Source organism: Castor canadensis, chromosome 8, assembly GCF_047511655.1.
Source record: "Castor canadensis chromosome 8, mCasCan1.hap1v2, whole genome shotgun sequence".
Taxonomy (NCBI): domain Eukaryota; kingdom Metazoa; phylum Chordata; class Mammalia; order Rodentia; family Castoridae; genus Castor; species Castor canadensis.
Window position 1 is genome coordinate 148326130 of NC_133393.1, and position 13032 is coordinate 148339161.

Sequence of the window (13032 nt, forward strand, 5' to 3'; positions counted from 1 at the left end):
AGAGACTTGTCCTTGTGGGAAATCTTGGATTTTATTCCAAATGCAGAAGGGAGCCTCTAGTTTGTTTTGTAATATTTCATTTTAAAAGAATCATAGATTTATAAGAATTGCAAAGATTGTACTGACGACTGCTGTTACACCTTTCACTCCGGTCCCCTGGGTTAGCATTGTACAAAACACGAGAATGACAGAATTAAGAAACTAACATTGGTGAGGCTGAGGGAGTAGCTCAGTGGTAGAGCACTTGCCTAGCATGCCCTGGGTTTGATCACCAGCACTCCCACCCTCCCAAAAAAGTGAGGGAACACTATTACAACACTTTTAACTGACTTACAAGCTTTATTTGAATTCGCTAGTTATTCTTCTAACACCCAGGATCCCACACTGCATTTGTTCACTCATCTCTCTGTGTCCTCTGATCTGTTCTTCTCTACCCCTGAAGGGCTGTGAGCAGGGGCATCTAGTCACTTTGCTTTCCTGGGAGGAAGGATGACTTTGGGCCCAGAGCACACGCTAGGGACCATTGTAACCTTGCAGTCATGACAGTGGCCTAGGGTAGAAGATGGATGCAGAATGTATTTTGGATGCCCGTGGAACATCCGCCCTTCAGGAAATAGTGCCATGACAGGTACTGGGAATTCAGACTTCAGTGACAACAATGTGGCAGGTTGGAGGGGTCCTAAAGCATGACCTCTTGTGAAGGCACCAGCCCAGGAACACGTAGCAGATGGCCAAGGGTCTGAGAGGGTAGAGGGTGACCTCAAGGTCATGGTAAGCCCATCATGGGGCTGGGAGGGCAGCTCCATTCACCCCTTAGACTAGCAGCACTTCTGCCACCGTGAGGCGCAGGTGAGTGAGTCACCTGGAAAGCACATTAAGGACTGATTATGTGGCTGTGTGTCCTGGCGGAACTGGAGATGCAGACACTCCAGGAGCCCTTGCCCCAAGGAATAGGAGCTCTGGAGCTGTCACATGTGCAAGAGGCTCCTTAGCAGAGATCGGGGCAGTTTCTGGGAATCTGGAAGCAGGAAGTAGAAACGGGAAGGGAAAGTTGGTAGGTAGCTGCAGCCACCTCTCCCTTTTGGGTCACATGGGCTATTGTGGAACCTGCTCTCCTTTGACACATCTATGAACCTCAGGCTACATGCCCTCCTCCCCCATGGAGTCAGTCTAGACCCAGCTGGAGTCTAATCACCCTGAGTCAATTGGAGCCCCTTTGGTATGAACTGGGAAACCTCTCAGAAGCAGGCACAGGGCTGCCAGAAATCTTCCAGACGACAAAAGACAGTAGGATCTGAGAGCTGCCTGGACCCCTCCACTTACCTCAAGCCCCGTCTCTCTCCAGACACCAGCGGTGGTAGCCAGAGTGCTGGACAGCAATGGGCGAAGCTCCGGGGAGAAAGCGGGTACCTCTCCTTGGAGCGACAACGCTCAGGGGTGCCAACCCAGACTTCCTCTGTGACACCACAGGGCAGACTTCGAGGCACCATTCCCCAGGCTTCCTCTCCCCAAAAGAACACTGCCCAGGCTGCTTCTACACCACGAGAAAGCCCCCAAGCCTCCTTTCCCCCACGAATCACCCAGAGGGACAACCCCAAGACCTTGGCCATCCAACAGGACACCCCTAGGACCTCAGCCACACAGTGGAACACCCCAAGAACTTCCTCTCCTTCAAGAATCTCCCAGCGGGACAGCTCCAGAGCCTCATCCACCCAACGAAGCAACACTCAACCTAGCTCTCCCCTCAGAGCCACCCACCAAGATCACCTCAGAACCTCTGCTGCCCAACAGGACAACCCCAAAACTGCGTTTCCTGTTTGTATTCCTCAGCAGGATAACACCAGGAAATCCTGTGACCAGGGGGACAATCCCAGAGCCTCCTCACCCAATAGAACCACCCAGCAAGTCAACCCCAGAGCCTCCTCTCCCAACAGAACTGCCCAGCGGGACAACCCCAGAACTTCCTCTGCCCAGCGGGACAACCCCAGAGCTTCCTCTCCCAACAGAACCGCCCAGAGGGACAACCCCCGAACATCCTGTGCCCAGCGGGACAACCCCAAAATTTCCTGTGCCCAGCAGGAGAACCACAGAGCCTCCTCTCCCAACAGGACCACCCAGCGAGACAAACCCAGAACCTCCTCACCCAACAGAACCACCCAGCGAGTCAACCCCAGAGCCTCCTCTACCAACAGAACTGCCCAGCGGGACAACCCCAGAACTCCCTGTGTCCAGCGGGACAACTCCAGAATCTCTTCCACCCAAGGAGACACTCGCAAAGCCTCTTGGAGCAGATGGGAGCACCTCAGAAGCGCCTGCTCCCAACGGGCCAACCCACACTCCTCTTCCCTTCACCGAGACAACCCCGGGATCTCCTTTACCTGTCAAATCACCCACAAGGACAACCCTGGACCCTCCTCTCCCCGCCGCTCTACTCAACACAGCAATCCCAGGAATTCCTCTCCCCACCGTACCAACAAAGACATCCCCTGGGCCTCCTTTCCCCTCCGGCCAACCCAGAGTGATGGTCCCCGAACCTCTTCCCCATCTCGCTCCAAGCAAAGCGAGGTACCCTGGGCATCCATTGCCCTCCGGCCAACCCAAGGTGACAGACCTCAGACCTCATCTCCCACCAGATCAGCCCAGCGTGACCAGCCCCAGTCCTCTGGCCCTACCCAGCACAACATGCCATCACGGGCCACCTCATCCTCCCATAATCCCAGCCACCTCAGTGGCTCTCGGACTTCCTCACCTCTGAATCCTATGATACGGGGGGCTCCCCAGACTTCTGAGCCCTCCCAGCCTCCCTGTGCTGTGTGCATTGGGCACCGGGATGCGCCTCGAGCCTCTTCGCCTCCACGCTATTTGCAGCATGACCCCTTCCCCTTCTTCCCAGACCCCTGTGCCTCTGAGAGTGAATCACCCCACCATTACGCCCCCCACATGCCACCTGCTGTGTGCATCGGGCACCGTGATGCCCCCCGGGCATCCTCACCCCCTCGACACACTCAGTTTGATCCCTTCCCCTTTCTCCCAGAAACATCAGATGCTGACAATGAGTGCCCCCAGCATGACCCTCCTCAGTTTCCCCCACCTGTGTGTATTGGGTACCGTGATGCACCCCGGGCCTCCTCCCCACCACGCCAGTTCCCAGAGCCTGCCTTCTTGTTCCAGGATCTCCCCAGAGCCAGCACAGAGAGCCTTGTCCCTTCCACTGACTCTTTGCATGAGCCACCCCACTTCCCCACCCCAGTGTGCATCGGCCACCGGGATGCTCCCTACTTCTCCTCTCCACCGCGCCAGGCCCCTGAGCCCTCCCTCTTCTTCCAGGATCCCCCTGGGACTAGTATGGAGAGCCTGGCTCCCTCCACCGACTCTCTGCATGGCTCTCCACTGCTACTCCCCCAAGTGTGCATTGGCCACCGGGATGCACCTCGAGCCTCCTCTCCACCCCGCCACCCACCCAGTGACCTAGGGCTCTTGGCACCCTCACCTCCGCCAGGCAGCTCAGGCTCCCTGAGCCCAGCACCTCCAGGGGAGACCAGGCACAACCTGGAAAGGGAGGAGTACACCATGCTGGCTGACCTGCCCCCGCCCAGGAGGCTGGCCCAGAGGGAGCCAGGGCCCCAGGCACAGGGCAGCAACGGGGGCCGCACCCGCAGCCCTGGCCGCGCAGAGGTGGAGCGCCTCTTCGGGCAAGAGCGCAGGTGAGCCAGGGCGGGGGCAGCCAGGTGGGCTGGGAGGAGGCTCTGCAACAGGACAGGCGGAAGGTTCTCAGGGCTGGGATGCCAGAAACAAGGGCTCAAGTCCTCCTGTCCTGCTACTCACTGGCTGTGTAACCTTGGGCAAATAATTTCATGTCTGTTTTGGCGTATTAGGGGTATTTTGAGGATTAAGTAAACTACTTACAGCCTAGTGGTCAAAAGCAAGGACCAGAGTCTAGCAGGCTGGGTTCAAACCTGGGGTCAAAACCACGCTGCATCCTGTGTGACCTCCTAATATGATTTCGCCTACTGGTGCCTCAGTTTCCTCCTCTGTCAAATGGAGAAAACATTTGCATATTATTTAAATAGGGTTAAGCCCTCAACCCTTTGTTTGACTCTACACATCTCCCAAAACAAAGATGTACATTTAATACAATGGCCAGAGCCTTGTATTTGATATTTGGTGATACCGGGGATGGAACAGGGGCACTCTACCACTGAGCCATGCACCCCCAACCCCAGACTAGAGCCTCATAGTTTAAATAAGAGCTCACAGAACTGCAGGCTTCTCAAAAGCTAAAACATTACTTTCCTGGTGCATGTTGGGTCTCCCTGGCCAGCAGTAACAGGCCACTGCTGGAGGAGGAAACAGCCCCTTCTTATCTGCCTGAGATTTCTTCCCCCAGCAGTGCCACTCCTGAGTTTCGAGAATCAGAACCCGAGTTCCGTTGGTTAGAATCAAAAGAACCAGGGAAAAAAAAAAAAGCAGGCCTGGAAACTTTCAGTGTATAATCCAAATGAATCTTAGAATATTTACCAAGTAGTACAGCTGTCTCTACAGCCTAATTGTAGAACCCTCAGGGCACCTGCCATGTTTTGCACCCACTATTCTCCTCTTTGCAGCCTTGAGGCAGAATTTCTCTGACTCTGTGTGTGAAACCTGATGTCTTCTTCTTCAAATTCCCTTTTCCAGTAAACTTGATGCATTAATATCCCAGTGACAACCTTTGTCAGCTCCAGCAATTAGTGTTATTCTTTCTTTGGCCTTTCTTTTGTTTGGTGGTACTGAGGGTTGAACCCAGGCCCCACAATTCCTAGGCCAGTGCTCTGCTACTTGAGCTAAATGCCCCCAGCGCTTTTGTTTTAGTTATTTTTGAGATAGGGTCTTCATGTTTGCCTGGGCCGACATGGACCACAGTCCTCCTACTCACTCTTTCCTGGGACAACAGGTGTGGGCCACCACATCCAGCTTATTGGTCAAAATGGGGGTCTCACTAACTTTTTGGCCATGCTGAGCTTGAACCGTGATCTTTTGGATCCCTGCTTCCCAAGTAGCTAAGATAAAGGTGAGCCACCATACCTGGCCTTTTCTTTTTTTTAAATACAAAAATTTTAGAACAGTTTTAGGTTTACAACAAAATTGAGCCAAAAATAGGTGAGTTTCCAGCTACTTCAGACCCCAAACACACACACCCTTCCAACTGTCGCCATCCAACCCGAGTGGCACTTTTGTTACAGTCCATGAACCTATATTGAAATACCATGCCCATAACTTTTAGAGAGATAAACAGAAATCAAGACTATGTTCACACATTTATTAACCATTTAATTGTTCCTAGTTACTTCTATAACATTGTATTCTCCTCTTTGAAGTAGGTTACCTTTTTTTTGTGGTACTGGGATTTGAACTCAGGGCTTCGTGCTTGCTACGTAGGCGCTCTACCACTTGAGGCTCTCTGTCAGCCCAGTAGATGACTTTTAACCAAGGTTTTATAACTGTACTGAGGAATTTCTTCCACTTGTATGGCACTTTTCCCAAGTGGAATACTACTTGTCCTCTGAGGACAATTTTTTAAACAATTTATGCACCTGAGTGAGGGACAGACTGGAGTTTATGAGTGGGGTGGCTTTTATAAAAGAGATGTGCTCTTACTTTCTCTCGTTTATTCATCCAACATACTTATTGAGCATCTACACTGTCTGGCATTGTTCCGAGCCTGGAACATTCTTCTGGAAAGGCCATCACATCAAAGCATTAGGACTTTTGCCTTGATATCGTAACCTTTTTTCCTTAGACGTCTTTGGAAGGTCTTAGAATCATATAGGCATCCCCTGGTCACTTGAACTTAAAAAGATTATACAATCTGAACAGAAACCAGAGTATGTCACTTGAACTTAAAACAGAGCTTTCCTTAGATCGGCTAGACGTGGAGGCTTTGGTTCTTTAATACAATTTCGAGGCCAAAAAGCCCATCTAAGCTTCCAAAGGAAACTCATTTTCTTGGTCACCCGTGGTGCGGCCACACCAGCCCTCAGGAACCCAGGGGACATGTTCCCTCAGAAAAGTTGAGGGAGGGAACCCTCTCTGGGAGGGGTTCTCAGAATTCTTTTAGAGTCCCTCAGTCCTGTGTCTCAGTGCCTGATAGGGGCAAAAGGAAGGAGAATGCTCAGAAGAAATGCCCATCAAGCAGCTGGAGTTTGTACAGAGAATGTGTGTTCAAAAGAGACCGCACATTCGTCTTGACCCTTGCATGGGGCATCTTCCAGCATTATCCTCCCACCCATCCTGTTATAGAGGAATGTCCCCCCGAGTCACTTTGAGGCTTTGCTTCACCCAAGCTCCTAGCCTCAGCTCCGGGGAAATGCACCCAAAGGTCTCAGTTCCACCGACCTCAAATTAGATTAAAATTTGAGCCTCTTCCGGGAGCCCTGAGGCTTAGAGACACTCCAGGGAACTGCTTAGAACTCCAGTTACCTTATGGAACTAGTTTTAATAACATTAGCAAAGGTCACACAGCAGTGACCCCCAAACCCTGTACTTTTTTTCACTCCCTCAAACCTCTGCACCGTTCCTTAGCTGTGGCAGACTATGCAGAGTGGTCCCGTGGAGACCCAGCGCTGCCTCTCACCTGCCTTTCCGGGCTCCCTGGAAGCTTGTCTCTTTCTAGGCCTCTTCTGGTTCAGCTCAGCCTCCAGAGACCAGGCTCCACTTGTCAATTGATTTTACTTCTTTTTCTCAGTGCTGGAGATGGAATCCAGGGCCTGGCACATGCTGAGAACATGCTTTACCACAGAGCTACATCCCCAGCCCATATTCACTTACCAACTTAGATGAAGTCAGTATCTTAAATTCCATGGAGATCAATATTCATGAAGTGATTAGTTCCTTTATTGTGACCTCCTCATTAAGGGAGGGGACAGATATGCACAGTCTGTAGCTCTTCCTTTTTGGTGGAAATAGTTTAGAACTCAAGGCCCTGCACTTGCTCGGTAAGCACCTTCCACCTGAGCATTCCTCCAGCACCTACCTAACCCACTGCCAGCCCTGGACTGAGATCATATAACTCCTGCCCAGCAGGGACCACGGGTGCATGCCACCATGCCCAGCTTACTGGTTGAGGTCAGGCAGGCCCTGCTAACTTTTTGCCTGGTTTTGAACCATGATCCTCCCAATCTCTGCTTTCCAAGTAGCTGTGATTACATGCAAGAGACACCATGCCTGCCCACTGCCCATTATTATGCAAGAAAACTATCTGGATCTATGCAGGTTAGTGTTTATCTCTAGGATGACATTTGGCCAGTTTATGTTGGCTTTTCTGGAGTTGTCAGGGGGAAAGAGTGTTTCTCTACTCAATCTCAGCCAAAAGGCTGAGAAGCAATGAGTATTTCTCCTTTTCTATCTTGCTAAGAGCTCTTTTGCAAATAGGCTGAGTGCTGGAATCCTGGTAGCTCCAAGGGGGAGAATAAAAAGGCTTGAGAAATCCCAGTTTTACAATATGGACAGGAAAAGGGCAGAAAGAAGGGAATACAGGGCCTGCAACACTCTGCCTCTCTCGACCCTGCTACATGGTTGCAAAATGTGAAATGTACATGCATACAAGTGCTTGCCATCTGGAACACAGGAAGTACTCAATAAATATTTGCCTAAACATTGTGATCACGTGTGCACAGTGCCTGGTACATAGTAGGTGCTCAATAAATCTGAATTCCCACACGGACCAGTCTAACCTTTGTCTGGGGTGGCTGGTGGGCTGCTGGTCAGTAACAGGAAATACTGAGTGAGACAGGAGGAAGCCATGGTCAAGGCCATCCTGCCTCCCCATCCTGCTGCCTTCACGCACCTCTTTTCTCATGTTTCCTTCACAATAGCTTCATGAAGCAGATTCAGTGGTGCTGATCAACCCCATTTTTCAGAAGGGGAAACTGAGGCCCTTCCTCATTAGGGTCATTCCTCATTAGGACTCTAAGATGAGCTCGGAGGGGATTTCTGGCTCTTACATATCTTCTGTTGGGGTGGGATGGAGGGACTGGGAGTGGAAGAGTCCTGAAGGCCCTAAGGAGCAGTTGCATTTGCTCATAGGAAGTCCGAGGCACCAGGACCCTTCCAGGCTCGGGATGAGGGACGGTCACAGCGGCCCAGCCAAGGTCAGAGCCAACTTCGAAGACAGTCCAGCCCTTCCCCCAGCAGGCAGGTGAGCACTGCTAGCCACCTAAGGGGCAGCCACCTTTGCTTCTCCTTGGTGCCAGGCTGGGATCCCAGGCAAGGGAGGTTCTCTATGAGAGGGTCAGAGCCTAGGTCATGGGTGTCCATCTCTCCCTTCTTTCCAAGGGCCAGCAGCTTTTGGCAAAATGTAAAGGACTCCACATCAGTCCTTCAGAAACAGTCCCTCCATGCTGTCCCTTCTGTCATTGGTTCCTGCTATATTGAGATTTTGGGGAAGATCGGCCTATCAGTCAGGCTTTAAAGGCTCCCTCTCCTAGGGCAGGAATTGGGTCTCTAAAGAAACCTAGAGGGCAAGTCCTACCCCAGTGGAACGGGCACTGGTGGTGGAAATTCGGGCACCTGATAGCCCAGGTTGGATTCAGTATCTTTCGGGGAGGGGAGTCCGGAAAGTGAGCAGCTCTGTGCAGATCTCTCTCTCTAGAACTGTGAGAAGTGGGTGAGAGGGAAGAGCTGAGCCTGGAGAAGGAGCCCAGAATCTGATTTAATCCAGGCTGCTGTGAAGACGAAGCTTTGCCTCTCCCAGGGCCCAGCTAAGACAGACAGCGGCCACACAGCCTGGCCTTGGAGCCTCACCCACCCCCCCACCTCATCCTCAGGTGACCAAGCCCTCTGCCAAGCAGGCAGAACCATCCCGGGGGAGCCGAGCCGAGCCTGCTCATCCTAGGAGTCCTGAGAGGCGGCTTGAGGGGGTCCTGCAGCTCCAGAGGTCCTCATCACCCCTTGGGACATCAGCTAGGACCCCTGAGAGGAATTCACGGACAAAAAGACCTCCGGAAAGAGGTGGGGCAGGCCCAAGGCAGCCTCTGAGAGGGTGGCAGAGTCAGGAGGAGCTTTCAGGGTCCCGGAGACTTCATGGATACCTGGAGAAGAGCTGGAGCAGCCAGGAAGAGGGCCCAGGACCTGGGGGCTGGTCCAGCCTGGAGGGTACACAGAGGAGCCCTCCTGGGAAGTACAGGGAGAGTTGGGGGCAGTCAGAAGCCTGGGAGGAGCATCCCCAGCAGGGCCGAGGCAACTTGTGGGAGCTGTCAAGTTCCCAGCAGCCTGTGAACCCCCCAGAGAACTGGGCAGGCCCAGCAGAATGCTTACACCCCCAGCAGCCTGAAACCCCCTCTGCCATGTGCTGTGGAGCTGAGGGAACAGGCCCACAGCTGCTAGGCCCTGAGAGGCGACTTGAGCTTGACTGGAGGGACCTGCTGGGGGCCTGGGCCCAACTCCCAAGGCTAGACTGGGAAGACCTCCTGGAACTCCTGCAAGCCCACCTGCTTCATAAGAACTCAGCTGGGCCCTGGGGTGACCCAGCCAAGACTTCAGGACCAGAACTGGGTCCCCTAGACACAAAAGACACTCTGGAAAGAGAACGACAGAGCCAACCTGAAAGCTGGGCTGAGGCCACTTTGGTCAATGGACACATCTCTGGGCAGCAGTCCCAGAGCCCAGCTCAATTGTCCAGTCCTGCCTGCACCTCCACCCAGTGGCCAGCAACCAAAGTGACAGGTGGACCAGAGACTGCAACTCTGGCTGGTCTGGAGCAGATGGGCCAGCTAGGGGGCTGTAGCCTGGCAGAAGGCCCCAGCCCACCAGAGCTAGAGGTGAGTTGTCCTACTCTGAAGGGTGGCCAGAAGCCAGTCCCAGACTAGTCTTCTTAGAAAGTCCTCCTATGATATGACCCCAGGTTCCACACCTCCAAGCCCCTCCCCAGTCCTCCCTGTTGACCAGGACTGTCCTGACCACATGCTGGCTCAGTGGTAGTGACCAGAACTGTTTTGATCCCTTACTACATGTATGCTTTTCTCACTTGGTCTCCATAGCAACCTGATGAGAAAGGCACCACTGAGACACTTGAGTTTCCCACAGGTAGAGAGGGCTGGGGCAGTGGTTGACTCAGCATCCATCACTATATGACCTCCAGCTGCATGCTCTGACCAGCCCTTCTCCGTTGCCCTACAATGTCTGATTTGTGTTGGATCTTGGGATCATGCCTGAGACTACAGCCAATGTGGCTATGTCCCTTCTCTAAGTCTAGGACGGCCCCACCCACCCCTCTCTATCCCCTGTGGCTCCTCAGACACAAAAGAGGAAGCAACAAAGTGCTCACTGGGTGGAGTTGGCTGCCAAAATGTATTCCTTAAATGAGGATTGTGTGCACAGTAGGCCCAGCACCAAGCAAGAGTTCTCCACAAGTCCTCCATGTGCCTCAGTGGTATTTGGTGCAGCCTTTAAGCCCAGAGCATTGATCTGAGGGTGAGGGGTGGGGAGAGCCCTACAACCTGGCTCTAGCTCACTAGGAACACCACGGGTGGGTTTGGACACCAGACTCTCCTCGCCTCAGTCTCTTGCATTGACAGGTGCTCTTTGGTGATACAGAGACTCCTGCTTACTCAGCCAGGCCCTCTGTCATCGGAGTGCAGTCCACTGCCACTGCCTCCACAGATGGCAAGGCTCCAGGCACTGGAGATCACTGGGATGAGTGTCTTGTGTGCCTTGACTTGTGTGCTGCAGATGGACAGGAAGAAGCTGCCACTCTCCCCGTTTACAGTAAAGAAAGCAAACCTCAACTCCAGGGGTCACACCATGAATGTCGTGAGAAATGAACTAAGCACCCACTCCAAAGCCTGGACTTTTAACTACCACAGTGTGAAGCCCCTGAGCCACACAGGCAGGATAGGGAGCTGCTCTCCCCTGTATCTCCCTGCAGCTTGTCTCAGTTGACCCTTTTGTCATTCAGTGCAAAGACACCAGAGGTGCAGGGTGAGCCAGCATGGTCCTGCCCTCCAGTTGCCCTCAGGCTTGTGGGGAGGTAGGGTGACCATAAACGACTCATGAGCACAATGTTGTGTTCCAGTGGCCTGCTTCAGGCTGGCTGGCTTGTCACAAGGGAAGTGGGAGGTCCGAAAGACTTCAGCTGGAGTTACACTACCCAAGGTGACTTAGAGGATGATGACTGGGAGGGGTGGGAACACTTGGTGCTAAGGGCATTTCACAGATGACAAAGCAGAGTATTCACCAGGTCTTGCTGGGGTTCCAACTGCTCCTCTGGATAAAAATCCTTGGTACAGCATCCAAGGCCTCCTTCCCTTCCTTCCACTCCAGATTTGCCTCTTGCTGTGTTGAGCTGGCTGGAGGACTCTGTGCACACATCTCTCTGCCTTTACACATGTTGTTCCAATCACCAAGCATGTCTTCTGCTCCCTCTTCACCCACCACAGTTCTGTTCGTTGTTCAAGTCTTAGGTCAGGTGTTCTGTCCTGAGAAGCTTCCTTGAATACTCACCTCACTCCCACGCTGGCGATGTTCCCCCTTCTAGACTTGGCAGTTTTTTCTCCCTCCATCTGTCACATTGGATTGTCTTTTCCCCATAAGAAACATGAGCTCCACGGGGGAAGGGGCTGTACCTACTATATCTCTACCTCTGGCTCCCAGCCCAGGGACTGACATAAAGGAGGAACTCAGCCCAGTGGACGGCTGATCAGTGAATTCATAGATGCTTGGGTGCATGCAAGAAAAGAGTGAGGTTGGGTGGGATGGGGGTAAATGTTGAATGAACAATGGGTGAATGGAATGAATGGGTAATGGACAGATAATGGGTGTTGGATAGGTGGGTGATGGATAAATACATGTTGCTTCACCAATGGATGAGTATATGTTGGGGAATGGATGGTTGGATGGATGACTTGGGTGGAATATGGAAGAATGGATGCTGGATGGATGGATAGATTGGTAAATAGAGAGTGGATATAGAGGGTAGATATATACGGTGACAGGCAGTGAATGCTGAAGGGATGATGGATAGGTAATGTAGGTAGGTTGTGTGTTGTTGGGTAACTGGATGGATACATGGGCCTATTGATGCTGGATTGATGGGTGGATGTTAATTGGATAGTTGAGAAGGTGGACCCTGGGATGAATGGACTCTCAGATGGACCTGGGCTAAGCTGTGTTCTTTCTTGTCTTCAGTTCCAGCCAGAGGAACTGAAGGAGGAGCCAGAGGAGCCTGAGGAGTCAGAACCAAGTAGAGATCCAGACTCACTGACTGACCAGAAGCAAGCCGACTCGGTAGTTGATTCATGAGCTTGGGCACATAGGGAGGAGAAGGGAAGGAAAATCAGGTTGGAGGCGGGCTGAGTTATTGGGGCCATCCATACCGAGGCTGGGTCTGCCATGAGGTCACCTGGGTGCATGGCGGACCTTGAGAAGAGAGGCTTTGGAGAAGCAGCTCAGCAGAGCCACCTCTAGTTTGGGGATCTGGGTGGGTAGATGATCCTGGGGTCAGAAACCCAGGGTTCTGCTTCTAACTGGCTGAACTGCCCTGAAAAGGTCACTGCCTTTCCTGGCGAATGACACTTTGGCCCTGATGGTCTCTGAGGGCAAGGTCCTTCCAGGCTTAGAGGGCTAGGCCAGGATGGTAGAAAAGGGTGGGGTTTCTGGGAGGTGGAGCCAGAGAAGTAAAGAGGGCTGGGGAGGTGCCCACAGTCAGTTGGGCCTGGAGGCGCTCCAGGATCCTGGCAGTGGACAGATGTGTACAGGGGGCCAGCCCTGAGGCTGGGCTGACCCTGGCTGCAGTTCGAGTAGGGCTCTGCCCCGCCCATCCCCTGCGACTTGCAGACAGACTGTTCTCATCACCCTCAGCCTTGACAGGGGTGAGGTCAAGAGTGGCTGAGAGGGAGGCAGACTGTTGGGGCTGTTTTTCACATCCTGCTCTTCCCCATGCTCCTTCTGAAAAGGCAGGTGTGACGAGCACTGGTCTGGCAGCCTGGAGCCCCTGAGTCTGGCCCTGATACTAGCTAGAGTTGGCAGCGGTGGGAGGGGAGTGTGGGGTTCAACCCCACA

At 52.9% G+C, this 13032-nt stretch overlaps 1 protein-coding gene across 2 annotated transcripts in view; it reads left to right on the top strand.

The window, feature by feature from the left end:
- The window catches only part of Triobp (TRIO and F-actin binding protein), a 61710-nt gene that overhangs the window by 21361 nt on the left and 27317 nt on the right, over positions 1 to 13032 (top strand). For both annotated transcript variants that reach the window (XM_074084454.1, XM_074084453.1), the window contains 4 exons: positions 1346 to 3704; positions 8062 to 8173; positions 8802 to 9794; positions 12160 to 12258. In XM_074084454.1, coding sequence (XP_073940555.1) covers positions 1346 to 3704; positions 8062 to 8173; positions 8802 to 9794; positions 12160 to 12258 — 3563 coding nt within the window. The remainder of the gene's footprint in view (positions 1 to 1345; positions 3705 to 8061; positions 8174 to 8801; positions 9795 to 12159; positions 12259 to 13032) is intronic.